Source organism: Rhincodon typus, chromosome 10 (assembly GCF_021869965.1).
Source record: "Rhincodon typus isolate 14 chromosome 10, sRhiTyp1.1, whole genome shotgun sequence".
Classification (NCBI taxonomy): domain Eukaryota; kingdom Metazoa; phylum Chordata; class Chondrichthyes; order Orectolobiformes; family Rhincodontidae; genus Rhincodon; species Rhincodon typus.
In genome coordinates, this window is record NC_063341.1 from 6,192,851 (window position 1) to 6,219,405 (window position 26,555).

Below are 26,555 nucleotides of genomic sequence, written 5' to 3' on the forward strand. Positions count from 1 at the left end.
GACACTGACTTCAAATGGTCCCACTGAGTTTGAATTTACTCTTTCAAGAGTCATGTTCTGTACCCTTTCCCCTATCATTTTGTTTCAGGATAAACCCTCTTTCATACTTATTGAAGCCTGAACATTATTTCAAAGACGTGTCTCTTCATTGTTTCGTCTGTAGTTTTTGTTTATTTAAAGGTTCCGACTCTTGTTTTCACATTTTATGGTGCGTCAAGCATCATTCCCATTGACTAAAATCCAAAAATCTTGCATCTGAACTGCTACAATATGAAGCAAGTTGTCAAATGTGTAGCCACATTTTAGATTAATGTATCAGTTTAATATGATCTATTTCATAGGCAGCATATTGTTTTATTAATGTGTCATGCTTTGTGTTGAGTCCAAAGGATGCTTCACAAGTTGGCAGTTCCAACTGTACAATTAACTGGGAAATGTTCTGGCCTTTGTCTTATCACTGACAGAAACCTGAGGACTACTGCTGCAGAAGTTGTTGAACTTTAGAATTTGGTTCCAAATATTGTAGGACAAGCACGCATGCAAAAGATGCATTCTGAGAGATGAGTTTGGGGTTGATGGAGAACTATTACATGTCTTGAGATGCAATGACTATTGTCTTACATTGACATCTATCAAGGTGTTGAAACTTATAATTAATTAGGAATTGACTTTAATGGTAGTTGAATATGAAACTTCTGCCAGCAAGATGTGCTAGTTATAATCCCAGTGTATACTGTTCAGTTATTAATTACTTCATGTCAAATATCATGAACGCTGTTGTGGCAACAGTAACATTTCTTTCCTGAGAGCAAGGCCCTTCTAAGTTTTATAATCTGCTTCTTTCAGAAATGGAATCTCATTCTCTGATAAAAAAGATCTAATGGTGGTAAAGAAGGAGCCTCTTCTCTTTGTCAAACGAGCATGCCATCCTCAAGTTAACAGGACAGAATCACTTAGGTAAGTAGATAGCAACTATTATACGGAAAGCAATAAAAGATCATTATCCCTTTAAACTGTGCTTAAATTGTTACCTTTGTGGGTCATTCTTTTGGAAAAAATAAATCAGCGTGCAGTGTTTATTTCATAGCTGCAAATTATGCTTCGTAATAAAAGGAGTCTGTTAGCATTATTTAACTTGCACTTGGACTGTACTGTAGCATTTTAAGGATCTCTTGGAAGAAGATGTGCAAATAAGGAGATCTAGTATCAAGTATATCGAACTGTTTATTCCTCAAAAAGTGAATTTTTTAAAATGAAGCTGTGTACTTCATGTTTGATTACACATGAAGATTTTTGTGGACTGGATAGTATCAAATCATAGAGATCTATAACACAGAAAAAGTTCCAGCATACTCTTCTTGCTCTTAAACAGCATGCCTCGACTAACAAAGGCAAGTATCCCATTTGCCTTCAAAACCAATTTATCTATTTGTCCTGCTACCTTACGGGATCAGTGGATATGCAATGGATAAGGTCCCTCTGATCCTCAGTGCTTCCCAGGGTTTTACTATTCATCATGTATTCCCTTGCCTTGTTGTGTTGTCCACATGCATCACCACATTCTTATCCAGATTGAATTCCATTAGCCACCGATCTGCCCATCTGACCAGCTCCTCTACATCCTCATGTAATATAAGGCTAAGCTCACTCTTTACCTCCCCTCACTAATTTTCGTATCATCCACAAACTTACTGATCAACCCTCCTACATTGAAGTCTAAATTATTTAAATATACCATAAACAGTAAGGCCCCTGACACTGCTCCTGTGAAACCCTACTGGACACAGGCTTCCAGTCACAAAAACACCCCTTGATCATTGCCCTTTTCTTCCTGCCAGTCAGCCAATTCTGGAACCAATTAGCTTGGCTTTATTAGCCAAGGCAAGTGTTTAAGAGCAGAAAGGTTACGCTGGAACTGTATAAAATGTTGGTTAGGCCACGGCTAGAGTATTTTGTGCAGTTCTGATATCTACATTATAAGAAGATGTGACTGCACTTGAGAGAGTGCAGAGGAAGTTTCCTTGGATCCTGTAGGCTCTTGCCACCTCTATCAGTCTCCCATGCGGGACCTTATCAGAAGCCTTGCTGTAGTCCCAAGTAGACTATGTCAAATGCATTGCCTTCATCTTAACATCTGGCCTCTTTGAAAAATTTAATTAAGTTGGTCAGACATGATCTTCTCTTCAACAAACCTTTAATCAAGCTGCTCTTGATTAATCCATGCCTCTCCCAAGTACAGATTATTTCTATCCCTCAGAATTGCTTCTGGTAGTTTCCCCAATGGTGAGGTTAGATTGACTGGCCTGTAGTTTCCTGGTTTATCACTTGCTCCCTTCTTGAATAATGGTACCACATGGCTGTCTTCCAGTTCTTGGTCACCTGTGGCCAGAGAGGAATTGAAAATTATTGTCAGCACCCCTATTATTTCCTCTTTTTAAGGTGAATTAGAGCTGTGAAGGGTGTCATGTGATCAGCTTATAATTCTGCCTGACAACAAACCTGGATTTCTTGGTTGTTGTTGGAACAAAATGGACCCAAGTCAAGAAATGTTCAGTAAAGTGCAAAATATTCACAACACTGGTTAGGTGGCAAGAGCATCTGTGTTGATTGTGGGTAGAGTGGTAATCTCCATGTTTTGCAGGGAGATGTTAGGAATGTCAGGTTTTATCAAGATTTATATTTCAAACTAGCTATTTACTATTAAACAAGAACAAAATTGGGGATCTAGAGGACAACTAATTATTAATTCTATCCGGATATGAGACCAATCTTGTTCATGTTTCCATGGAGAACAGTTTTAAGAAAGGAAGAGCCCTAGGATTGGAAGTTACCATCTGGGAATGGAAAACTCAAAAAAGGCATTGGGAATGGTGAACAGCTTTGGACTGGCTCCGGCGGAATAAAGTATCCACGTAGAGACAATGTAAAGATTTGGTGTGGTATAGAATTTCTGCTGTGTTAAAATTTTTGTCACATTGGAAAAGCTTTCTGTAGTTTAAAGTATAAGTTGCCAACTAACTTGTGTTCAGTCAACAGCCTTTTCGTTTGTTTTTTACAGTAAAATAAAATTATACCTTGTTATCTCTAGAAATTAAAATTTATTGGATTCTACAGGATTTCAACAAGTAGACAAAGGACATGACTTTCCTTGCAAATACCTGGATTTGATTCCAGACTACATGATTAAGTTATATTTTCAAATTTATAAGGACCTAATTAATCATTTTTTGGGAATGTCATATTATTCTGATGTGTTTAGAGCAGTGTCAAAAGCCTTTTACGGCTGTGGCCATTGTACCTGTCTTGGCGACGCTTAACGCTAAGTTTTGAAAAAATACAAAACAGGCCAATTTCATGCTATGGAAGAACCACACATGAAACAAATCACTCTTTCTCCCTTGTGTTGAGCAAGCTGACTTAAGCAGTTCAATTGAGCTGGCCATTCCTTTAGTTTTACTATCAATTGTTGGCAGGAATGCATGGGTGAATCCAACTTAGCCCACCCACACAGCAAATTGATTTGACAAAGCATACAATTGCTGTCCCCTTTACAAATATAATATTTTAATAAAACATGGTTGATATTAAAAACATGGAGTCTTGAGCTAGTTCACAGAATAATGAAACTAAATGCATAGGAAGTAGCTATTTGGCTGGCTCATCACGCCTGTACAATGCTGTTACGCTGGCCGGTTGCATTTTTATAATTCTTCTTTTCTCCCCTCCTTTCAGCAGCAGTGACTCATTTTACTGCAGAGCTGCCTTGGCTCTCAGTTGAATCTTAAAATAATATAGTCTATAGCGCAGTTTAGCTATTTATTTCAGTTTTAATATCTTTAATGGAATTCATATACAGGTAACTGCAAATGAGTGTTTGAAGGGTAATTAAGCAGGCTACCTGTATGCAGCAACACTTAGCCCAAGATAACATTAACTCTGTGGAACTTGTTCCCTGTGAATCAAGCCATAGTTACTGGACTTAGTGTAGAGATTCATTTTCGTTACATGATAAATATTTGAAGATATTTTTAATGGCAAGCCATATGTGAACAGAGCTAATCTATTCATTGCCAAGGAGAATTGTATATCTAGGTGCTATTATGTATTAATAGTGTTTTACCGTTGAGGGTGTTAAATATCTAGGCACATAGAATTCATGTGTAATAATCTGTTTAAAAGAAATTAGCTGAATGAAGATTCCTACATCTGATTTTAGGTTATTGAATTTGTAGTTGGATTTATTGAATGAAATAAAGATAATCCATTTTAACAATATTTGATTTCAACAGCTCCAGATTGATAGTCATAACTTAGGAAAATCAAAGACAGTGCTGTGATAATTCATTCCTCATAAATATTTTCTCCATTATCTTGGTGTAGGCTAGCAGATGAACTCCGTGGGTGGGTACATCGACATGAAGTAGTCAGAGTTAAATTGAGAAAAGGATCTAAAATGCTTCATAGAATACGAACTGTGACGGTGGGTACTTAACATTTAATATATGTTTATAAAAGTTAAATTGAAAAATTCTGTTTGTCAATATTTATAAATTGAAAAACAGGTAAATATTCCAGGAGTTATAAATATACATTGAATTTACTACCACTGAAATCATTGCCTCTTGTTTCTAAACTAAAGTAGGCGTGGTTGAGGTTAGTGTGCAGGTTGGAAGATGTCTAGAATTGTGCGAGCAACGTGATTCAGGAGAGCTATGATGTCCCAGTAATTCTTATATTTCATGTATTCCAGCAAAGAAAAGATTTGATTTGTCATTTGAATCTGATGTAGCATGGAGTACAAGAGCCCTCTTTCATGTTTTGGCCCTTTCGTGCCCCATTAGCTGAAGTTACTTTTGCTACTGCAATCTAGCTAATGTTGGTCTTTCCTCCTTATGATCTTCTTTTTAATCTTCATTGGCAATGATGGCTAGCTACATTTCATAAAACTAGCCCAGGATAATGAACAGAAAGCCTATATGTGATTTCCTTTGAACGCTACATCTCTATTGTGCTTAATGGGGGAACTGTAATCCATCTTGGATAGGCCACATTGTGCCACAATGGTAGACATTAGCAAAGATTGGTTGACATGCTAATCAAAATTCAACAGGAAGAAAAGTTAGCAAAGGTATCATTCTGTAGTTATTCTTGTATTTTACAATGATTATCTTCAGTTTTCCATTTGGGAAGTAATTGGTACTCTGAAAATCTCCAGTATTTGAGCCTTTGTATAATTGTAACTGGGTCCAAGAGACCAACAGTAATTTTTGTTTTATTTTTATTTTTTGTGTTTTTAAAGACTCATGATTAAAAAATGTGAACATTTTAACGCATTTAATGTTTTAGTGCCAGTTGACATCAAGTTGATACAGCTACAGAATATTAGTATTTGATCATTACATAATAATTTTCAGTCAACACTTGTCATGTTTAATTGAATCCAAGACTCAGCAAAAAGATTTAAGATGTAATCAATAAACCAAATCACAAAATCTGCCTTGTCATGCGCTCGAGGAATTGTTTTCGTCAGTGCTGGTCTCGGAATTTGACCTCAAGATAGCCATTGCTATCTTCATGATCTTTATGTATACTCTGATAGCGCCAAATTGTTAGTTTTCCCAGGCAGAGAAAATTTCCAACTAAAGAGTTCTGTACTATCTCAAACATTATTTGTCAACAGTCTTTCTAACAGTAATGCAACAGAATTGACTATATAATTTGCTTTAATCATGATTGAAACTGCTAATTAAATTGATTACCATCACCAATTCCAAGAAATAACACATTTTCTATTTCTAATTTTGTACTATTTCAAGTCAGCCATTCCTTAAACCATTCAGAATACTACTTAGATCCCTAATTCCTCTGATGGGATCCATTGCTTAACCGAAGTAATTTTGTCAAACGTTATAGTCTACTGCCAATATTGTATCTTATGTTATTAATGAGAAGTATGAAAAGAATGGGATAGATCTCATTGACTTGTTTGAGAGGGCACCTCATTACCACCTACTCGTAGGCAATAGGGATGAGCAATGAATGCTGACCTTTCCAGTAATGACCACATCCCCTGAAAGAATAAATAACATTCCATTCATCATTGCTGACGGCAAACTCTAGCTCCAATTTTTGATATGTCTGGTCCCTTGGCAAGTTGGTTTTCGTGCAGGCAGCTCATTTGCCTTGATGAAGCTTCAAAATTACATTCACCTAAAATGCTAAATTACCATAATACACTGAAGATGCTACTTTATAGGCCTGCTACAATGCACAGCATAGCAACTGACTATGATAATTTGGCAATAGCAAGTAATCATGACACTACAGTTTTCATTATATTTGTGGCATTTTGAAGACATAAGAAATGTTAACAGACAGAGCTCATGCTGTTGTGCTCAAGTATTCCTCTACATGAGCTGGTAGAAGGGAGTAAGCAACAGTAAAAAACTGAATTTTGCTGTATAAAATTGTGGCTTAAAATGCCGTTCAATTTTAGCTTCAAACAGCTTTGCCGGTTTTGCTATCATCATACCTGTTTGGCAGTTCTGTTTATTTTATTCTGCCAAAGCAAAATAACATTGCTAGAACTGTACACTTGGTAAAAATATGCGTTTACCCACATACACAAATCATTCAGTGTAATAAAATTTAAGAAAATAGAGAACACCTGTTTGCAGCAAATGTCATGGATCAAAGGCCTTTCTGATGAGTTCATGGTTTTGTGGTCAGAATCAGTTTGTTTTTCCTGCAGCTCGAGATTGGAAAGTTGGCAATAAATATTCAAACTGCTGTGCCTTTTCGAACACACCAACAACCGCAAACTTGACATTTTGGGTGGTATAGTAAAGTACCTTGTGTTGAATACAGCCTGACCAAACAAAAAAAAATCACTGTTTAATTGATGTGGAGAGTTTGTTCTAATGTCTTGTCACGATGAATACCTGTTGCACTGCTGCACTTTCCAAGATTGGTTGCTCATTGCATCACACGGAGTTACTGGAATTTACTATATTGTTTGCCCATTGCTCCTTACACTGCATGGCTTATGTTTCCTCTGATCATGGCTCATTGCTATGCACTCTACACCTCTACAGTTTGTGTTGCACATGCCCATCATCCCCTGTTCACTATGTTGTTTGTGTAGTGCTCTGCAGACTGTCCAGGGACACTTTATTACTGGATTTGCATATCTCGCATCTCCTTCCACCTGGGCAGCCAGTTGCGGCAGTGATGGACTGTCTTCAGATTACTCAATTCTGCCTCCTGGTGAGGATTTTTAATCCTCCTCTTTTGGCACTTAGGCCTCCTCTATCCAAGATTGAAATCAACAACTTTGGACTTAGTTGTCAAGCATGATGGTAAATGATCTAACATGTATTGGCTCCTTTACCTGGTGACAGTTTATCTTCACGTTAGGAAGATGATTAAACTCCTCATGTAGCCACATGAATAAGCTGCATCACATTTTAAAGCGTTAACAGTGGTATGCTTTTTCGTATTGGCATGCAAGAGAGTCTCAGAGAGACAGGGAATAGTATTTCCACTTGAACAGAATATAACTAATTATTTGGGTGTACTTTGGGGACTCGTTATGATATACACCCATATGTATTTTTTGTTTCTCTCCTAGCACCCCTCATACCCAAATTCATCTTGTTGATAAGTTCCTCTTGTACTGCCTGGACACTATTTCTATGTAACTGCTGATGACTCAACCTACTTAGATGCTGGAAATATGAAAAAAAACACAAAATTCTGGGAATACTCATCAGATCACATAGCATCTCTGGAGAGAAATGAAGTTAATGTTCAAGTCATTTATAACCCTTCATCAGTCTGAAATGTTAACTGTCTTTTCACAGATGGTGCCTGATCTTCTGACTATTTTCAGCATTTTTTGCTTCATGCCTCTTCCTGGCACATGAAAAGTGCCCAGTCCAGATACTTGTTTGGTCTTGCTCAGGCTAAGAGTGCACATAATGCAAAATCAGTTAGGAATTTAGTGGATAGGAGAACTAAATCTGAAAGCAAACTGCATGTTCAAATTCTTTTCCTAAGACTGTCAGTTTTCAGCAAGCTTCATCAATTAGATTTGATGAACTCTGCTTCGATGTGTTTGTGCAGTAAGAACAATAAAACTTAGAAGTCTCAATGCATGAACTAAAACACATTTGTTTATGAAGAAAACTGTGAAGCTGTTCCAACGAAGAATGATTTTTTTTCTCATTGCATTTAACATAACTGAGACTGAATGTAAAAGACAGAAATAGAAATACAAAATGCAAACTCCCCATCTGCCTCCCTTTAAAATTGTTATTATCATGTCTTGCTACTGCTTGTGAACAACAGAGGTAATTTATTATGTATACATCTGTTTTAGGACCTTGTAGTGTAATGTCTGTTACTTTGTTTGTTTATGAATTTCAATTTCATAATGTTTCCCCAAAACACAAATTTGATGCTATTATTTGCAAATTCAAAGAAAAGTTGGTGCCAAAATCTCAGTCATGACCCAGACTTAGTCATGCCTGTTATCTGAATATTAAAAGATTACCAAATGGAAAAACTGCATCTGAGCTTTGCACACATCAAGGAGTTTTCTTTAAACTGTCAGGTATTATCTTCAATGTGCTAACATTGGTGTACAGTTATTCTTAACAACTGACCTTAAGAGGCTGATGTCAGTAACTGAAAATTACACTTGCCATCTCTTGTTCCTAACCTTGAAAATGGACAGTGGGGGCCAGGGATAGAAAAAGTATACTCAAGATGTTTCAATTTATAAAGCAGTTAAAATTATCGTAGAATTATAGAATCCCTACAGTGCGGAAAAGGGCCATTCGGCTAATTGGGTGTGCACCATCCCACTCAGAACTAGCCCCCAAACTTATCCCCGTAACCCTCCATTTACCCTGGCTACTCCGCCTAGGCTGCACTTCCCTGGACACTTTGGGCAATTTAGCATGGCCAATCCACCTAACCTGCACATCTTTGAACTCTGGGAGGAAACCAGAGCAAACCCACACAGACATGAGGAGAATGTGAAAACACTACACAGACCGTTGCCCAAGGCTGGAATTGAACCCGTGATCCCGGCATTGTAAAGCAGCAGTGCTAACCACTAAGCTACCATGCTGCCCTTGTCAAAGGGAATTGGGCCACTGTAAATCACAATATGTAAGTTGATTGTTGAAGCTTCGAAATCCTCACAAAAACAGGAGTCACAGCAGGACACTTGAATAAGAGCAAGCTAATCAGGCAGAGACAGCCTGTTGTTCTGAAAGGGAAATTGTGTTGGGCCAGTCTATTGATGTTCTTTAAAAAAGTAACATAGCATGCGGTGGATAAATGGGAATTGGTGGATGTTTTGTACTTGGATTTCCAGAAGACATTTGATAAGGTGCCACATCAAACACTATTGCAGAAAACAGAAGGCGACAACAAAAAGCATTGATATATTTAGTGAGTGAGCAAATGGAATATAATTTGGAAAAATGTGACACTGTCCATTTTGGCAAGGAGAATAAAAATGAAGCATATGATTTAAATAATTAGAGATTGCAGAGGGATATGGATGTCCTTGTGCATGGATCATGGAAGGTTAGTATGCAGGTGCAGGAAGTAATTAGGAAAGCTAAGAAAATGTTCTTATTTATTGTGAGGGGAATCGAATACAGAAGTAGGAATGTTGTGCTTAAGTTCTAGAGGTCTTATGAGTTAAACGCAAATGCCACAATTAATTTGTTCGCTTGAGACTTTAACCAATAAGACAATAGGAGTCAATCTAGTGCAGTAATTTAGGAATCTTAAATAACACCTCATAAAGTAAGGCAATAACTTTATGATCTTACTACAGCTCTTGCTTTCCATTTCAGCTGAGGGAGCAGGTTGACACTTGGTTTTTTGGTCTTTTTCCAAAGCCGAGAGGGCCTTCTCCTTCCAGATGGAAGCAAGATAACTTCAAATGTCTTAAGTATCTTGGTCACCAACAGCTGTGCTTATTAACTCTCAGCATGATCAATTATATCATTAAATTCTGATTGGCTTAAGTTGAGTAAGACTTATTGCTAATTGGTTTAAGGGATCATAAGAAATAGGAATAGGCTGGGCCATTCAGCCCCTCAAGCCTCCTTCACCATTCAGTAGGGTGACCTGACATTCCTCAGGTTCCCCATAACACTTGATTTCCCCTACTAATCAATAATCTATCTGTCTCAGCTTTATCTGTCTGTTCTTTCTAACTTTTCCTTCTATAACTAACTTCTCACATTAATTTTAAAAATTAATCAGAAAAGACTGGGATTCTGTATAATGTTCACATTTCAGTCCACTGACCCACCCTCATCCCCGGGCTGGGGAATCAACCTTGGGGACAGCAGGAATCGGCATAGATCTGGATTGGCTGCTGATCAGTCACCCCACACTGCAGAAAGCCAACCAAAGCTAAGGGGGAGTTAACCCTATGGCCCCCCCCAACAGCTGGTAAGAAAAGTTGACAACCTCTGGAGTAAAAACGAGGGGCTGGAATTTGTAAAGCCAAACCCTGGGTGCTTCGTCGATGGCTAGAACTTGAGCAGTGAGGCCCGAGAAAGGTTTGTTCCTGGAGAGGAGATACACCGTGAGTGCAAGCTTGTTAGGGAACCACGGAGACACTGCTTGAAGCAAAGAACAGATAACTAAGACTGGAGCAGTAAAGGTCGAACTGGAAAACCGTTTACGGTGAGGAGCTGTGTTGTGAGTGACCGACTGATACTGAGAGAAGACTGCCCAGAAGAAGGAACCAAACCAACTCAGTAACTCTTTCAAATGCTTAAATTCTTTCATCACCAAACTAACGTAGAGCTGTTCAGAGGGGTTTGGCACATTTGGAGGTCAGAATTGCTAGCCTGAGATTCAGATACTCTGAGCCCAAACATGTGGCCTACCACCTTTCCCTCTTTCTATTTTTAACCCAATACCTAACACCCACTCCTAACCTTTTGTCTTGTCTGCCAGGTTTAAGCACTAGTTTGGGGGAAAAGGGTGTTTTAGAGTAATAATCTGGGTAGTTAGTGGTTTTAAGAGTTTGTACCATTGCCAGTCCTAGAATTTTGTAAGGTACTTTTTTTTTAGTAATAAATAATTATTCCTGTTTTACATAAAGCAAGCAGTGTCAGAAGTCTTTGTGATAAGTATAGTTCAGGGGCAGTAAATTCAGAGACGTCAATTGCGAGGAATTATTGTGATTAAATTCACAAAGCTTTCTTCACATGTAATGGGCTACAGTTCTCCACTTTGTGTTTGTCCATATGGTTAATTCAGTGTCTGTGGCAATATATACAAGGATAATTTATATGTTAGTGCATTTGCAGTCCCTTTAAACCTCAATGAGGACCCCTTCAAGCTATCAAAGACCTCACTCAACCATTTTACAATCCCATTGTCCCCCTTTGCAGACCCCTTCTTTCTTGTTTGCAGCTTTTCCTGCCCAGCATCGCCAACACCTCCACTTCTCCTCCCTTGCTTCTTAAAGTTGTGGTCCTAAATCCATGTAGCCCTGCCTCTGGCACTGCATCATATGCTCCACGCATGTGCCTGCCAATTTAGGCTTTCAGCTGGGACTAGAGTCCTCTCTCTGGCCACCTACAGCCTGATCAGTGAAACTGTTGGTCTCACCCATCTATTCACTTGCTTGTATTCATTGTTGCATAACCTGACTTCGAAACTCATTGAAGATAAATATTGAAGTTTCGGGGTTATTGGTTTGGTTGATGAATAATAATTTTGTTTATGCAATAGACGTTTAAGCTGAAGTATTTTAATTCATTTTCTCTTTCAATCTGTCCCCGGTAGAAATGTTTATACTGAGACAGGATTGGTGATTGGATGGGTGATGTCTGACTTTGGGTCTCCATTACTTCTGTAATGTTATTTTCACTTTTGTAAATAGTTTTTAATATATTTATTACCATTTCTTTACAGAAATCTACTGATAAGAAGACTGATGTAGCTCAATATGTTAAAGGGGTGTACACAGACATTGATAAGAAGTAAGTTGTTTTATGACTAGAATTCTCTGTTAAGTTGCTGCAGGGCAGTTTTGAGTTGGAGGTGGCTCAGTGCATTGGATAAAAACATTTTAAACTCGCTACGATGAAAGCAATATTGGGGGGATGCTTGAGATCTGAAATAAAAACCATGTTCTGGAAAAGCTCAGCAGTTGTGGCAGCATCTGGAGAGATAAACAGAGATAGGAGTTCGAATCAAAGTCATATTTCTGAGATTTTCCAGCACTTGTATGTTTTTATTTCCGATCTCCCTTTCTCTTCCACTTTTGTCCCCTCAACTTTTAGGGAACATCAAACAAAGATTGGAAACAGAGTAACATAAAGTGGCATGGTAGAGAACAGAGCTTTGTGATTGCATGAGCAGAGGTCAAGAAAATCCTGCTGGACCGTTAGTTTTCCTCCTGTGCAGTAAGGTGCTGTGTTTCTGATAGTCTCCCCAAAGATGATGATTTGAGTTTATATACATTGCTACAATTTGTTGTTGATTGCAAAAGTCAACTTTCATAAGTGTACCTGCACTTCCTATAATGTTGTGTACAATTGCATTGGCTCAGGGCTAAAACGTTTATTGCTCATACCAAATACTGTAACAAGGCAAAAGTATTCCATGGATTGATGTGCATACATGTTGGGAAATGCCTTAATGGTTTCTCTTTATCTTTCTTAAAATTTGGCTTGTGGACAATCTGTTTATATATCTACCTGCAGTTCTTGACAAGCATTATCCACAGTTATGGAGACCAGTTGGGAGAGCGCCTAGCTTTCGAGCAGAAACCTAGACGTACTACTATTCTTTTTTTCCCGACTCCACTGGGTACAGCTGTATCTTGGATAAGTAACCATATGACATCAACTTTTCCTCATTTATAGCTGTGATGTGAATTCTAAGGGGTTTGGATACTTGTTGGCTTAGCAGCCCAGAGATCTTATATTCAAATTCCAAAGTGGTATTTCTTGAAGAGTCAGCAGAGCTTTCTGAGCTGAATAGCTTTTTGCTCTATAAACTTGTATGCTGTAAATTTGAGTAGCGTGACATCGATGGAGAATTAGTAATTGTCTTTTTCGGAGCCTGACATTCCTTAAGTATTACCCTTGGATTGAGTTCAGCCTCTGGTTTGCCTTGAACCTTGATCATTAATATGAAAGCTCTCCTAGTTCCACAGTTGATTTTTTAAAAAAAAGTTATGAGGCCTGCATTTGTACTTAATTAGCTGTTATTGTTGAGAGAGAAGTTTTATTCTCCGTTCCAGTGGGATGAAACTCTTGAGCAGTAGGCATTCTTTCATGGCCATAGTGCTCACCAATACTTGGATTTTATTCCTGAAACTGTTGCCTCATTGAACTTCTCTTTGATTTAGGTCTATAAATAAGTATTTACCCCTCAAATCTGTGTACACATGTCCTAATGGAATCCGTTCATTCTGGCTTAGGTCACATCACCTTCACAGTGTTGTTTTAAGTTGAAATTGGTAACAAACCATGGAGTTTCATTGCCTTTTATGCCTGTAAATATTTTGGGCTGACGTTATGGTGTCAGTTGCATGACTCAAGCATGCGTATCCCATTGTGGTACTGTATGGTATCACCCTAACATAATTTTAATATGCCTGTCCTTATACTGCATGACATCTCAGTGAATGGCTTGTCCATTCACTGCCTCTCTAAGTTGCACCTCTAAATAACACAGTACGCATTGGAGTAAACTTCCATATAGTCATGAGCAGCATGCAGCTCCAACCCTCACTGCTCCGAGGCCATACGTCTTTAAAGGAGATCATTTATCCCATCATCTACACAGAGTCATACAGTCATACAGCATGGAAACAGACTCTTCAGTCCAACCAGTCCATGCCAACCATAATTCCAAACGAAACTAGTCCCACATACCTGCGCTTGGCCCATATCTCTCCAAACATTCCTTATTCATGTATTTATCTAAGTGTCTTTTAAAGATTATAACTGTACCCACATCCACCAGTTCCGCTGGAAGTTCATTCCACATGTGAACCACTCTGTGTTTTAAGAAAAAAATTCCCCTCTGTCCTTTTAAATATTTCTCCTCTCATCTTAAAAGTATTCCCCCTAGTCTTGAAATCCCCCAACCTAGGGAAAAGACATCTGCCATCCACCTTATCTATCCCTCTCATGATTTTATAAATCTCTATAAGGTCACCCCTCAACCTCCTACACTCCAGTGAAAGAAGTCCCAGCCTATCCAGCCTCTCCTTATAACTCAAACGTTCCATTCTTGGCTGCGTCCTGGTAAATTTCTTCAAAACCTAACCAAGCTTAGTAATATCCTTCCTGTTAACAGGTAGACCAGAACTGGATGCATGCCAGTACTTTATGGAGAAATCCATTTAGCCTATTTTATTTTTCCTGCTCTATCCTCGAAGCCATACAAGTTCATTACCAACAAATGCCCATTCAATTTTCTTTTGAAATTATTGATTCACTTCCTCCACCTTGGTGTGCAGTGAGTTGCCTATCATTATCACTCTATTATCACTAACTGTGCAGTCTGCATTTGTGACATTGCCATTTATGACCCAGAATTACATGCAATTGAAGCAAATTTGAATTAATTATTTTCAAACTCACACCAAATTTTGCATGCTCTTCACTAGTTTCATTTTCGTTTTGCTACTGTAACAACTCAGCCCCACTGGAAAGACACATCATTTGTTGAATGCCAAAATAGGCCACTACTCACGGCGTTCACAGCCTAGTCCTAGTCCGAGACAAATAGCTCTGCTCTGGGTCTGCTTTATAAATATTTTCTCATCAACCTGTTCAGATGTGTTATTACACACCTCTGAGCAGGTGGATCTTAAACCCAGACCTCCTGGCTGAGAGGTAAGGACACTGCCTTTGCACCACAAGAGCCTAGAGAATTGAACCCCTGTTGCCAACATATCAGGCAAGGATACTAACCACTATACTAATGGGAATGGTGGGTCTGCTTTATTTATTTTAATCAACCTATTCAGAGATGTTATTATACTCCTGTGGTGCAGGCGGGGCTTGAAACCATGTCTCCTGGTTCAGAGGTTGGGATACTACCACTGCACCACAAGAGCTCACTTGATTCCCAACAGAGATTAAGTCGTGTAACTTCATTAGAAAAGGATACAACAATTTGCAGATATGGAAACAATTATATTGAAAACCGTTGTAAATCACCTACTTCAAATTGACATTGTTTTGTTAAAGTGTTTAAATGGAGAGCTCGTTCTTTGGAGGCCATCTTTGAACAAACATTATTTAGTTAAATCGTCCCAACTTCAAATCCTGGTAGTGACTTTGGGCTAGTTGGGCTTTCATTTAGATTGCTGGCATGGTACAGAATATCAAGCAAGATTTAATTTTAAGCTGGCAAGAACTGCAGATGCTAGAGTCAGCCAGAACAGTGTGGAGCTGGAGGAACACAGCAGCTCAGGCAGCATCAGAGGAGCAGGAAAGTTAACGTTTCGGGTTGCATCCTTCCTGATGAAAGATTTAATTTTAATGTTTTTGATATTGTGCCTGGTGTTCTGAATAAAAGAGGTACGGAATATTTGTCATTACGTTTCATACTTCTGTCAGCAAAACACAACATTGTCATTCCAGCATAGATTAGGAACCTTGTCTTCTCATAACTTTCCAAGTAGGCAAGTTTATGTCAGTCACGCAACTTAACAGACCATCAAGGCAAGCAATGAACATGATTCCAAGTATTGAGAATTAATGTTCAAAACAAAAATTAAAGACCCTGGATTTGCTTGCTTTGATAGAAATGAGTTTTTGGAGGAATGTAACTTAATTTTTCAAGATAATGAAGACAGTTGCTGTTGGTGATCCAGAAATGCAGAATGTTGGATTGTGAGTGAATACATGAGTGACGATGCCCATAAATTGTTATTAACTAAGAAATGACTGACTTGTCTGACTTGGTCAGATTGGAGGGTTTGGTTTCTGGATTTAAGTCGAATTTGGACAGCATCATGAAAAGTAAACCAGTTTTGATAATATGCTCATGTTGGGAATGAACGAATTTCTGGTAAGGCAGGACTAACTGTTCACCACATATCTTGATTTAACTTTGTAGATGAGACCAGAATCCAGGTAAGAGTGAACCAGATTAGTACAGGACTGATGTGATGAATAGACCAGGCTGGTTAAGTATGGTAGGTTCTCTTTTCCAAAGGATTTCAGGAAGCTGGTTGGGTATTTACAACAATCCAGTGGAATCAGGACCAACTTGTAATATTCACATTAAAAATCATTGAATCCAATTTTTTAAACTGTCATACATGGTTTTGACCAGGTGTTCTCCAAATTGATTGTTCATTCCTTTTGTTCAAATATTCACTCACAGAACACCTTTTTGAGTGCATCATATTGGAAGGAGAGATGGTATCAAGTGACATTAACAATTGAACTGAAAGGCAATTTGAGATGATCATTAAACTTGCCAAACAAAATGTAAGGTATTTCCCAAAGTTGTGAACAGAAATAAATAGAAGGTTAACTTAAGTGCTAAATTTTAAAAAGCACCTGAACCGAAGGGGAAAGTTAGAGCATTGAAATGATTTTGGGAGGAAATTTTAAGGGGCAGCATGGTGGCTTAGTTGTTAGCACTGCTGCCTCACAGTGCCAGGGTCCTGGGTTCAATTCCAGCCTTGGGTGACTGTCTGTTTGGTGTTTGCACATTCTCCCTGTGTCTGCATGGGTTTCTTCCCACAGTCCAAAGATGTGCAGGTTAGGTAGTGCTAAATTGCCCCATAGGTGTGTTAGCCATGGGAAATGCAGGGTTACAGGGATAGGGTAGGAGGATAGATTTGGGAGGGATGCTCTTTGAAGGGTCAGTGTGGACTTCATAGGCCAAATGGCCTGTTTCCACACTGTAGGGATTCTACAATCTATGTGTGGACACAACTGCCTACAGGGAGGATTAAGTAAATTGATGGGAATGCACTAGAAACTGGATTCAAGTCAGAGAATTCTGGGAGAATTATGCTAGAAGAGATTATAGGCGATACCGTGATAGGAATCAAATGCAATGGCAAGACTTAACAGCAAGAAAATTATGCTAAGTGCTGGTCAGGGAAACTGTTGGCTGGGGTTCACCCAAACTGAATTGGTATCCATGTCATTGGAATGATTATAGTAAATATAATACTTTGAAGATATATGATATAAGAAGCGAAAGACGGGAAGTAATAACCACAAAAGGTAACTAATGGCAGCAACAGGAGAAGGGTCAACTCTGACAAGAAAGGTTTTGGAAGATAACAAAACCCAATAAAATTATAATATGTTGATACTCAAAGCATTTCAACAAAATGATAAAAGACACTCTGGTAAGCCTAAGCCAAACAGCTGTGACCCGAAATGTTTTATTAAGACAGTGTCAAGTGAAATATGATTTTTCGAAACTCCAAACTCTATGAAGGCTGTAAAGAGAAAGATGAGGAAACCACTGGAAATAAATAGGATAAATTGTTAAACAAATATTGGGATTCAAGACAGAGAGTTTGGAAATAAAGCATAGTTTTGAAGCCAAATTCCAGAATAAGAAGTTCATTTAGTGCGATAATGGGAAGAAGTTTTGAAGCAAAATTGAACTCCCTTATCGCTTCTAAGAATTGTACACTTCCCATAAGAGAAAGTATTGTTTTCATATTCACTGTATCAAAACCTTGCATAGTTTTAAAGATCTCTATTAGGTCACTTTTCAGATTTCCTTTTTCAAGAGAGAAGAGATCCCAGATCCAGTGAGTCCATTAAGTAGGAGTTATACAGATTTTTCCCTGTCTTCTTTATGTTCTTTTACGAGAACAAGGTCAATCATCTCGGCTCTAGGACATCTCTACAGGAGTTCCTCAGGGTAGTATCCTAGGCCCAACCATCTTCAGCTGCTTCATTAATGACCTTCCCTCCATCATAAGTTCAGAAGTAGAGATGTTGGCCAATGATTGCATGATGTTCAGCACCATTTGTAACTCCTCAGATACTGAAGCAGTTCGTGTTCAAATGCAACAAGACCTGGTCAATATCCAGGCTTGGGCTGACAAGTAGCAAGTGACATTCACGCCACACAAATGCCAGGCTATGACCATCACCAATAAGAGACAATCTAACCACCACCTCATGACATTCAATGGTTTACCATCACTGAATCCCCCACTGTCAACATCCTGGGGGTTATCATTGACCAGAAATTCAACTGGACTCACCACATAAACACAGTGGTTACAAGACCAGGCCAGAAGCAAGAATATTGCGGCGAGTAACTTACCTGCTGACTCCTCAAAGCCTGTCCACCATCTACAAGGCACAAGTCAGGAGTGTGATGGAATACTCCCCACTTGCCTGGATGGGTGCAGCCCCAACAACACTCAAGAAGCTTGACACCACAGAGGGCCAGCTGTCCGCTTGATTAGCAGTACATCCACAAGCATTCACTCCCTCCACTATCGATGCTCAGTAGCAGCAGTGTGTACTATCTACAAGAAGCACTGCAGAAATTCACCAGAGATCCTTAGACAGCACCTTCCCAACCCACGACCACTTCTATCTAGAAAGACAAGGGCAGCAAATGCATGGGAACACCACCACCTCCAAGTCACTCACCATCCTGACTTGGAAATACATTGCCGTTCCTTCACTGTCACTGTGTCAAAATCCTGGAATTCCCTCTCTAATAGCATTGTGGGTCAACCTATAGCAGGAGGACTGCAGTTGTTGAAGAAGGCAGCTCACCATCACCACCTCAAGGGCAACTAGGGATGGGCAAGAAATGCTGGCCAGCCAGTGATGCCCACATCCCACAACTCAGTAGAAAAAAAAACACTCCTGCAGAGATGTGCTGGAGCTATAACGACTGGCTTTCAACAACCACAACCATCTTCCTATGTGACAAGTATGATTTCAACCAGAGGAGAGTTTCTCCCCGATACCTGTTGATTCCAGTTTTGCGAGGGGTCCTTGATGTCACACTCAGTCAAATGCAGCCTTGATGTCAAGTTCTGTCATCCTCACCTCACCTCTGGAATTCAGCTGTTTTATCCATGTATGAACCAAGCCTGGAATGAGGTCAAGAGGTGAGTGGCCCTGATGGAGCCCAACTTTGGCATCGCTGAGCACTTGCTGCATGATAGCACTGTTGCTGACTTCCATCACTTTACTGATGATTGAGAGCAGACTGATGGGACAGTAATTGGCTAGGTTGGATTTGTGTTCCATTTTGTGTACAAGACATACCTGCGCAATGTTCTACATTTTCTTAAAAGAAAGGTCTAGGCCCGAAACGTCAGCCTTCCTGCTCCTATGATGCTGCTTGGCCTGCTGTGTTCATCCAGCTCTACGCCTTGTTGTCTCAATGTTCTACATTATTGGGTAGATGCTAGTGTTGTAACTGTACTAGAATAGTCTGGCTAGGGAGTGACAAGTTCTAAGTACAAGTCTTCAGTACTATTGTTGGAATATTGTCAAGGACCATAGGCTTTGCAGTATCTGTTGCCTCCAACTGTTTGTTGATATCACATTAAGTGAATTGAATTGCCTAAAGACTGGCATCTGTGATGCTGAGGACCATTGGAGAAGGCTAGGTTGGATCATAATTTTCGCACTTCTGGCTAACAGTTGCTGTGAATACTTCAGCCTTATCTCTTGTACTGATGTGCTTGGTTCTTCCATCAGTGAGGATGGGCATAATTGTGGAGCTGCCTCCTCCATTGGGTTTCTTAATTGTGCAACACTATTCACAAATGGATGTGGCAGGACTGCAGAGCTTAGGCCTGATCCATTGGTTGTAGAAATGCTTAGCTCTGTATCACTAGCTGCTTATGTTTGGCACACAAGTAGTCCTGTTTGGTAGCTTCACCAAGTTGACACCTCATTTTTAGGTATGCCTGGTACTGCTCCTGGCATGCACTCCTGCGCTCTCTATTGAGGCTTGTCCCCTGACTTGATGGTCACGGTTAAGTGGGGGAGAGGCTATAAGATTGCCGTTTGTATTGGAGTATAATTCTACCACTGTTGAGGCTCACAGAGCCTCCTGATGCTCAGTTTTGAGTTGCTGCATCTGTTTCAAGTCTGTCCCATTTAACATGATGGAGAGTATTCTCAATGTGAAGATGGTACTTTGTCTCCACAAGGACTGTGCGATGATCACTGTTGCTGATAGTGTCTTGAACATGTAGCATGCAGACATGACGTGTAGAAGCCAAAAGAATGTTCGGAAAGCATCCAATCTTAAGACATTTATGACTCAGTGTCGTGCAATGTCCTCAAAGATTGTCTTTGTCTTTGATATTACAAAAAATTTTTATTAAGGAATAATCCAAGGCTTTCATAAGTTATTTCAAGACAAAGAAAAGCTGAAGGTAGTACACTTGATTCTGTTCAATTTATGGCATGGAAAGACTAAACCTTGCAGAGGGTGTTTGAGTTCCCTTGTGGACCCTTCTGGTCATTTTGTACTGTCTTCTGTTTAATGTTTTGTTAGTATTCTCTGTTTTAGTCAATCACTTGAAATTGTAAATAAATTTAACCAGCAGTTTCTCTTCACAAATGAATAATTAGTGTTATGAATTTTTGCCTTAGCATTGCCAGGAGATATAGTAGGCATCCTTCATGATTTGCAGGAAGCATTTTACCCTGATCATGAATGGTTGTTAGATATAGTAATGAGATTAAGGCAATGATGTTAACTCTGCAGTTTCAAAGTGCAATTTAACTAATTTATCAAAAGACAGAAATCTGAACTAGATGAAGAATATCTTGTTATTGTATGGATAACCTTTTGTTCTTTGTACCACAATTAGTTTTATTTCTGTCTCTCTGCCCCTGTAAAAATTCAAAAATTTAAACTTGTATCTGTGTCAGAACAGTTGAGGTGTACACTGGAAATAAATCCCAAATTAGATTAGGGCTCTTTTGGAATAAAGTAAATCAAAGTAAGCTGTTTGCTTGCATTCCTCAATCCAAGACTCTTGCATCCGTAATAAAAACTAGAAGAACTGCGGATGCTGTAAATCAGGAACAAAAACAGAAGTTGCTGGAAAAACTCAGCAGGTCTGGCAGCAACTGTGAAGAAAAAATCAGAGTTAACGTTTCGGACCCAAAACGTTAACTCTGATTTTTTTTCTTCACAGTTGCTGCCAGACGTGCTGAGCTTTTCCAGCAACTTCTGCTTTTGCTGTTGCATCCATGTTTATAGGACCAAGCCCTCCACAGTCCTTGTGGACCAGGTCTTGTCAGCGTGCTACAGGCGATAAATTCAGAATGGATGTTGTCACACAAAATTGGGCATCCTTGACGTCTGTGGACCATCGGCAGAATTGCGTACCACCACAATCTGCAATCTTCTGGTGGACATATCCGTCAATAGCAATAACACCAGGTATTCATTCCCAGTTCAATGAAGTGAACAGAAGAGCACGACAGAAGTAACACCAGGCATACTTAAGATGATGTACCAACCTGGTGAAGTTGCAAAATAGGATTACCGTTATGTTAAAAAGCAGAGACAGCATATTACAGATCAAGTTAAATTACCCTATATCCAAAGCAACAAATTACAACTTTGCAGTCATAGAACATAGAACAGTACAGCACAGTACAGGCCCTTCAGCCCACGATGTTGTGCCGAACTTTTACCCTAATCCTAAGGTCTATCTAACCTCCAACCCCTGCCTTATACTATCATCCATATGCCTATCTAATAGCTGCTTAAATGCCCTTAATTAGTCCTGCCACATTCAGTCTTGAATATGATGGACTGTTAAAGATTTAACTTCATTGCCACCTTAGTCCAAACATGGATGAAAGTGCTGAATTCCAGAGGTATTCCACTGTGAATTCTGGTGAGAGTGATTGTCCTTGACTCTGGCAGCAATTCACCAATTGTGATATCAAGGAACCCAAGCAAAATTAAAATGAGGATGGGGTGAAAGTATCCTCTGGTTGGAGAAATGCTTTGCACAAAGGAAAATCATTTTGGTTATTGGAAGCTAATCTTCTGAAACCTGTGACATTGTTGCAGGTGTTCCTTGTGGTGGTGTCCTGACTGCTTTATCAAGGACCTCTGACCATCATAAGATTAGAAATAGGTATGAAGATCAGAAGTGGATAGGTTGGCGATTGGATGCTACTCATCACTATCAAATACTGAAGTAGTTGATGCTCACACTGATAACATTCAGACTAGGACTGATAAATGGCGAAGTAGCATACTCACATAAGTGTGAAGCAATGACTGCCTGCCAGAGGAGAGAATTTAAAAAGCTTCTCTTGATATTCAAGAAATGACTGTTGCTAGCTCCACCATTTTCAACATTATGGGCGTGAATATTGGGCAGAAACATAACTGCATAAACCTATGTAAGTATTATGGTAGCAATCAAGTCAGAAGCTGGGAATTCTGCTGCGAGTAACCCATCACCTAACTTCCCAAAATCTGTTCACCATGTACAAGGCATAAGTCTAGAGATTGTTCGAATGCTCTGTGTTTGTTTCGACGAATGCAACTGTGAAGAATGTTGACAATATGCAACACAAATCAGGTAGTTTGACATCCCAAACACCACTGGTACACAGGGGCAGGAGTCTTTACCACCTGTAAGATGCACAGCAGTAGTTCACCAAAACAGCTTCTTGACAGCATCTTTCAAAACCACAGTCTTCACCAGTTAGAAGAGCAAAGACAGCAGAGGCTTGGAACACCGCCATCTGCAGGTTCCCTTAAGAGTCCTGAGTCGGAAGTATATTTCTGTTTTTTGACCGCTAGGTCAAAATCCTGGACTTGTGACTTAATATGCTTTTGGCATGCTTACATACACTATGTGGATTGCAGTGGTTTGAGAAGGCCTTTTCTAAGGCAATTAGAAGTGTTAGTAAAAGCTGGCCTTGCTGGTGGTGGTCATAGCCCAAGAATAAAATTTATAACCCAGTTATTTTAGCTGATAAATTTAAATACTTTGCACTGTATTATTCCTTGAATCTGGACTAGAGTACAATGGTACATGTTGCTCATGTTTTTACTCTTTCTTCTCTTCTTTGCAGAAACTCAGGGAGTGAATTGCAGGTGTATTATGCTCCAGATGAACGTTATCCAGATTTTTTTGAAGCTATTCGTAGGAGAGGAGATACCTTTTATTTGATATCATTTAGAAGGGTAAGTGTCCTACAGTTTATTGCATATATAAATATGGTGGACATGCTTCATTATCATTGCTTTTGGCAATCTATTAATGCTTGTGAATTTTGACATTGAAATTTTCCAGTCATTTTTCCTTTCTGTTAAACTGGAAGAATGTCAGGAACAGAGGTTTGTAAGATAGGTTATGTCAATGGATTGTAAAATTCAAGGTATGTTGGATATATATTGAATATTAAAACCTATGCATCACATTTGGCTTAGGTTCAGTTATTAGGATTTTAAATTAAAATGTTTTTAAAACTTAAGTTGAGTACAGTATTGAATGCAAAGTGGCTTTTTGTGTGCCTTTGAAATTTGTACTGCAGTTCTGGAGACCCTATTATTGAAATAATATACTATAGGAAGAATTTGAATACATTAGAGTCAATACAGAAGAGATTTACAAGAATGATTCCAGGGATGAGAAACTTGAGTTACAGGGATAGAGTGGAAACTTTGAAACTGTTCTCCTTGGAGAGAAGGAGGCTAAGAGGAGACCTAATAGAAGTTTCTAAGATGACAAAGGGGACTTAATAAAGTAGATGGGGAGAAACTGTTCCAGCTTGTTTTAAAACAAAATCAAGAATGAGAGAGCATAGATTTAAAATAATTTGCAAAAGAAACAAATGTGATGTCATAAAAAAACATTTCCTTGCCTCAAAATGTGACAGAGGCAGAGTCAAATGAGGTATTCAAAAGGACATTAGATTGTTGTTTCTAGTCAAATGATAATGTGTAAGGTTATAGGGATAGGCAGGTAAAAGGCACTAAGTAATGATGCTCATTTTGAGAACTGGTGCAGATGTGATGAGCCAAATGGCCTCCTCTGCACCCTGGCACTTAGGTGATCTAAGCAACGTGTATTTCAATATGTTATATCCCATCATTTTCCATCTTCCTTTAGATCATTTGCTTTTCTTGGCTTTTGCAGATCTTATGTGGTAGAGATGAATGGATTGTTACTACATAGAAAGAAAGTACACAATAGTACTTCCACATGATTTAAAATTTTATCTTCCCTGACACTGATTTTGATATATTGAGCACAGTATGTTTACAGAATTGACCATTACCACCTAGTGATTAGGGAAGAGATCTGACCTTGAGTCCCTATACTGGCTCTGAGGACCCGTTTGATTAACAGTGGTGCTGACTGAACTACCATTGAGACTTAAAAAGAAGAGGCACTTTCTTAACAATAAGCTGCAGTTTACTGCATGATGGCAGTAGGTGCAAGTTATGTTAGTTAATTGGACATAGTTTGATTAATTATCATGAGCTTTCAGAGCTATTATTCTTGTATACAATTCAGGTAGACCCTACTACGTCATGTTTAGTCATGACTGGGGAGGATTTGAGTTAGAGGAGGACCTGCAGGTCTACAAGAGGAGAGATAAGTAATGCAGTACTAATATTGCTGATGCCAACACCAATGCATTTGACTCCTTTTGAAATATTATAAATCTTGCCATGTTTGCTCACGTAATAGGGCTTCCATATGGTTGGCCTGACGCTGTTTTACTGTTAAAAAAAAAAAAAAATTAGGATATGATCAAGACATGTACAGTAGCGGTATCTCTACATCTCAGGATGGATTTATGAGATTATGGGTTTATGAAGGGGAAATCATGCTTGACAAATATGTTGGAATTCTATGAAGATGTAACTAGTCGAGTTGACAAGGGGGAGCCAGTCCATCTAGTATATTTGGACTTCCAGAAAGCGTTTGCCAAAGTCCCACATAAGAGATTAATGTGCAAGATTAAAGTGCATGGGATTGGGGGAAGTGTATTGAGATGGATAGGAAACTAATCGGCAGAAAGAAAACAAAGAGTAGGAATTTATGGGCCCTTCTCAAATTGGCAAGCTGTAACTAGAGGGGTGCCGTAGGGATCGGTGCTGGGACCCCAGCTATTCACAATATATATCAATGATTTGGATGAGGGAACAAAATGTCACATCTCCAAGTTTGCAGATTTTACCAAGTTGGTTGGGAGTGTGAACTGTGACAAGGAGGCAGAGATCCTTCAGCATGATCTCGACAGGTTGGCTGAGTGGGCAAATCAATGGCAGATGCAGTATAATTTGGATAAATGTGAGATCGGTCACTTTGGAAGCAAAAACAAGAAGACAGATTACTACCTGAATGGCTGTAAATTGGGAGAGGGGATTGTGCAGCAGGACCTGGGCATCCTTGTGCACCAGTTGCTGAAGGTAAGCATGCAGGTGGTAAAAAAGGCAAATGGTATGTTGGCCTTCATTGCGAGAGGTTTCGTGTACAGGAGCAGGGATGTGTTGTTGCAGTTGTACAGGGCCTTGGTGAGACCGCACCTGGAATATTGTGTCCAATTTTGGTATCCTTTTCTGAGGAAGGATGCTGTTATTCTCAAGGGAGTGCAGCGAAGGTTTACCAGGCTGATTCCGGGGATGGCGGCTCTGATGTATGAGGAAAGATTGACGAGGTTGGGATTGTTTTCGCTAGAGTTCAGATGAATGAGGGGGGATCTCATAGAGACTTATAAAATTCCATCAGGACTGGACAAGGAAGATACAGGGAGGATGTTCCCAATGGTGGATGTGTGTAGAACCAGGGGTCATAGTCTGAGGATTCGGGGTAGAGGATTTAGGACGGAGATGAGAAGACTTTTCTACACCCAAAGAGTGGTGAGCCTGTGGAATTTGTTATTACAGGAAGCAGTTGATGCCAAAACATTGAATGTATTCAGGAGGTGACCAGATATAGCACTTGGGGCAAATGGGATCAAAGCTTATGGGGACAAAGCAGGATTAGGCTATTGTGTTGGGCAATCAGCCAGAATTGTGAAGAATGGCAGAGCAGGCTCAAAGGGCCAATTGGCTTCCTCATCCTCCTGTCTTCTATGTTGCTATGTTTCTGTGCTGCCTCTAAGGCAAATGAACTTGATTTTAGTTTTTCAAGTTCAGAAGTATAGATGAAGGAAAGTACTTGACCAATTTTATTTGTCCAACGAGAGAGGAAATTTCATATACAGCATGTTCTCACTTCAGATCTGGAGGCTCACATTTTCTGCAATTGATTTATGATTTGCTATCGACCATTTGATTTTGGAAATCATTAACGAGAGCTCAACATGAGCTATTCATCAGCTTCAGCCCTTGCCGTCTTGATCTAAAGTGTAAGATTTGCCAGAGTGATGCTTGTATTGTCCCTTATCCATTTATTACTTTGTATACGTTGATGGAGTCTACATTTGGTTGTTTCATTTCAGGGTTTGAAGGCCCAGTTTGCCCACCGCTCTCAACAGGCATATGAATGTATGAAACCTGTCTTTTCTTGCTATTAG

At 39.3% G+C, this 26,555-nt stretch overlaps 1 protein-coding gene across 1 annotated transcript; it reads left to right on the forward strand.

The window, feature by feature from the left end:
- The first annotated feature begins 842 nt into the window (after nt 1-842).
- Nucleotides 843-26,555, forward strand: LOC125484215 (cyclic AMP-dependent transcription factor ATF-6 alpha-like). The gene is made up of 5 exons (XM_048602020.1): nt 843-957; nt 4,381-4,480; nt 11,962-12,029; nt 23,097-23,208; nt 26,481-26,555. The coding sequence occupies exons 1-5, from the start codon at nt 881-883 to the stop codon at nt 26,553-26,555; spliced, it is 432 nt and encodes a 143-aa protein (XP_048457977.1). The 5' UTR covers nt 843-880.

Coding starts and splice junctions, on each gene's coding strand:
- LOC125484215 (XM_048602020.1), top strand. CDS start 881: ATGGTGGTAAAGAAGGAGCCTCTTCTCTTTGTCAAACGAGCATGCCAT. Junction 958..4,380: donor AACAGGACAGAATCACTTAG/GTAAGTAGATAG, acceptor ATCTTGGTGTAG/GCTAGCAGATGAACTCCGTG. Junction 4,481..11,961: donor ATAGAATACGAACTGTGACG/GTGGGTACTTAA, acceptor ATTTCTTTACAG/AAATCTACTGATAAGAAGAC.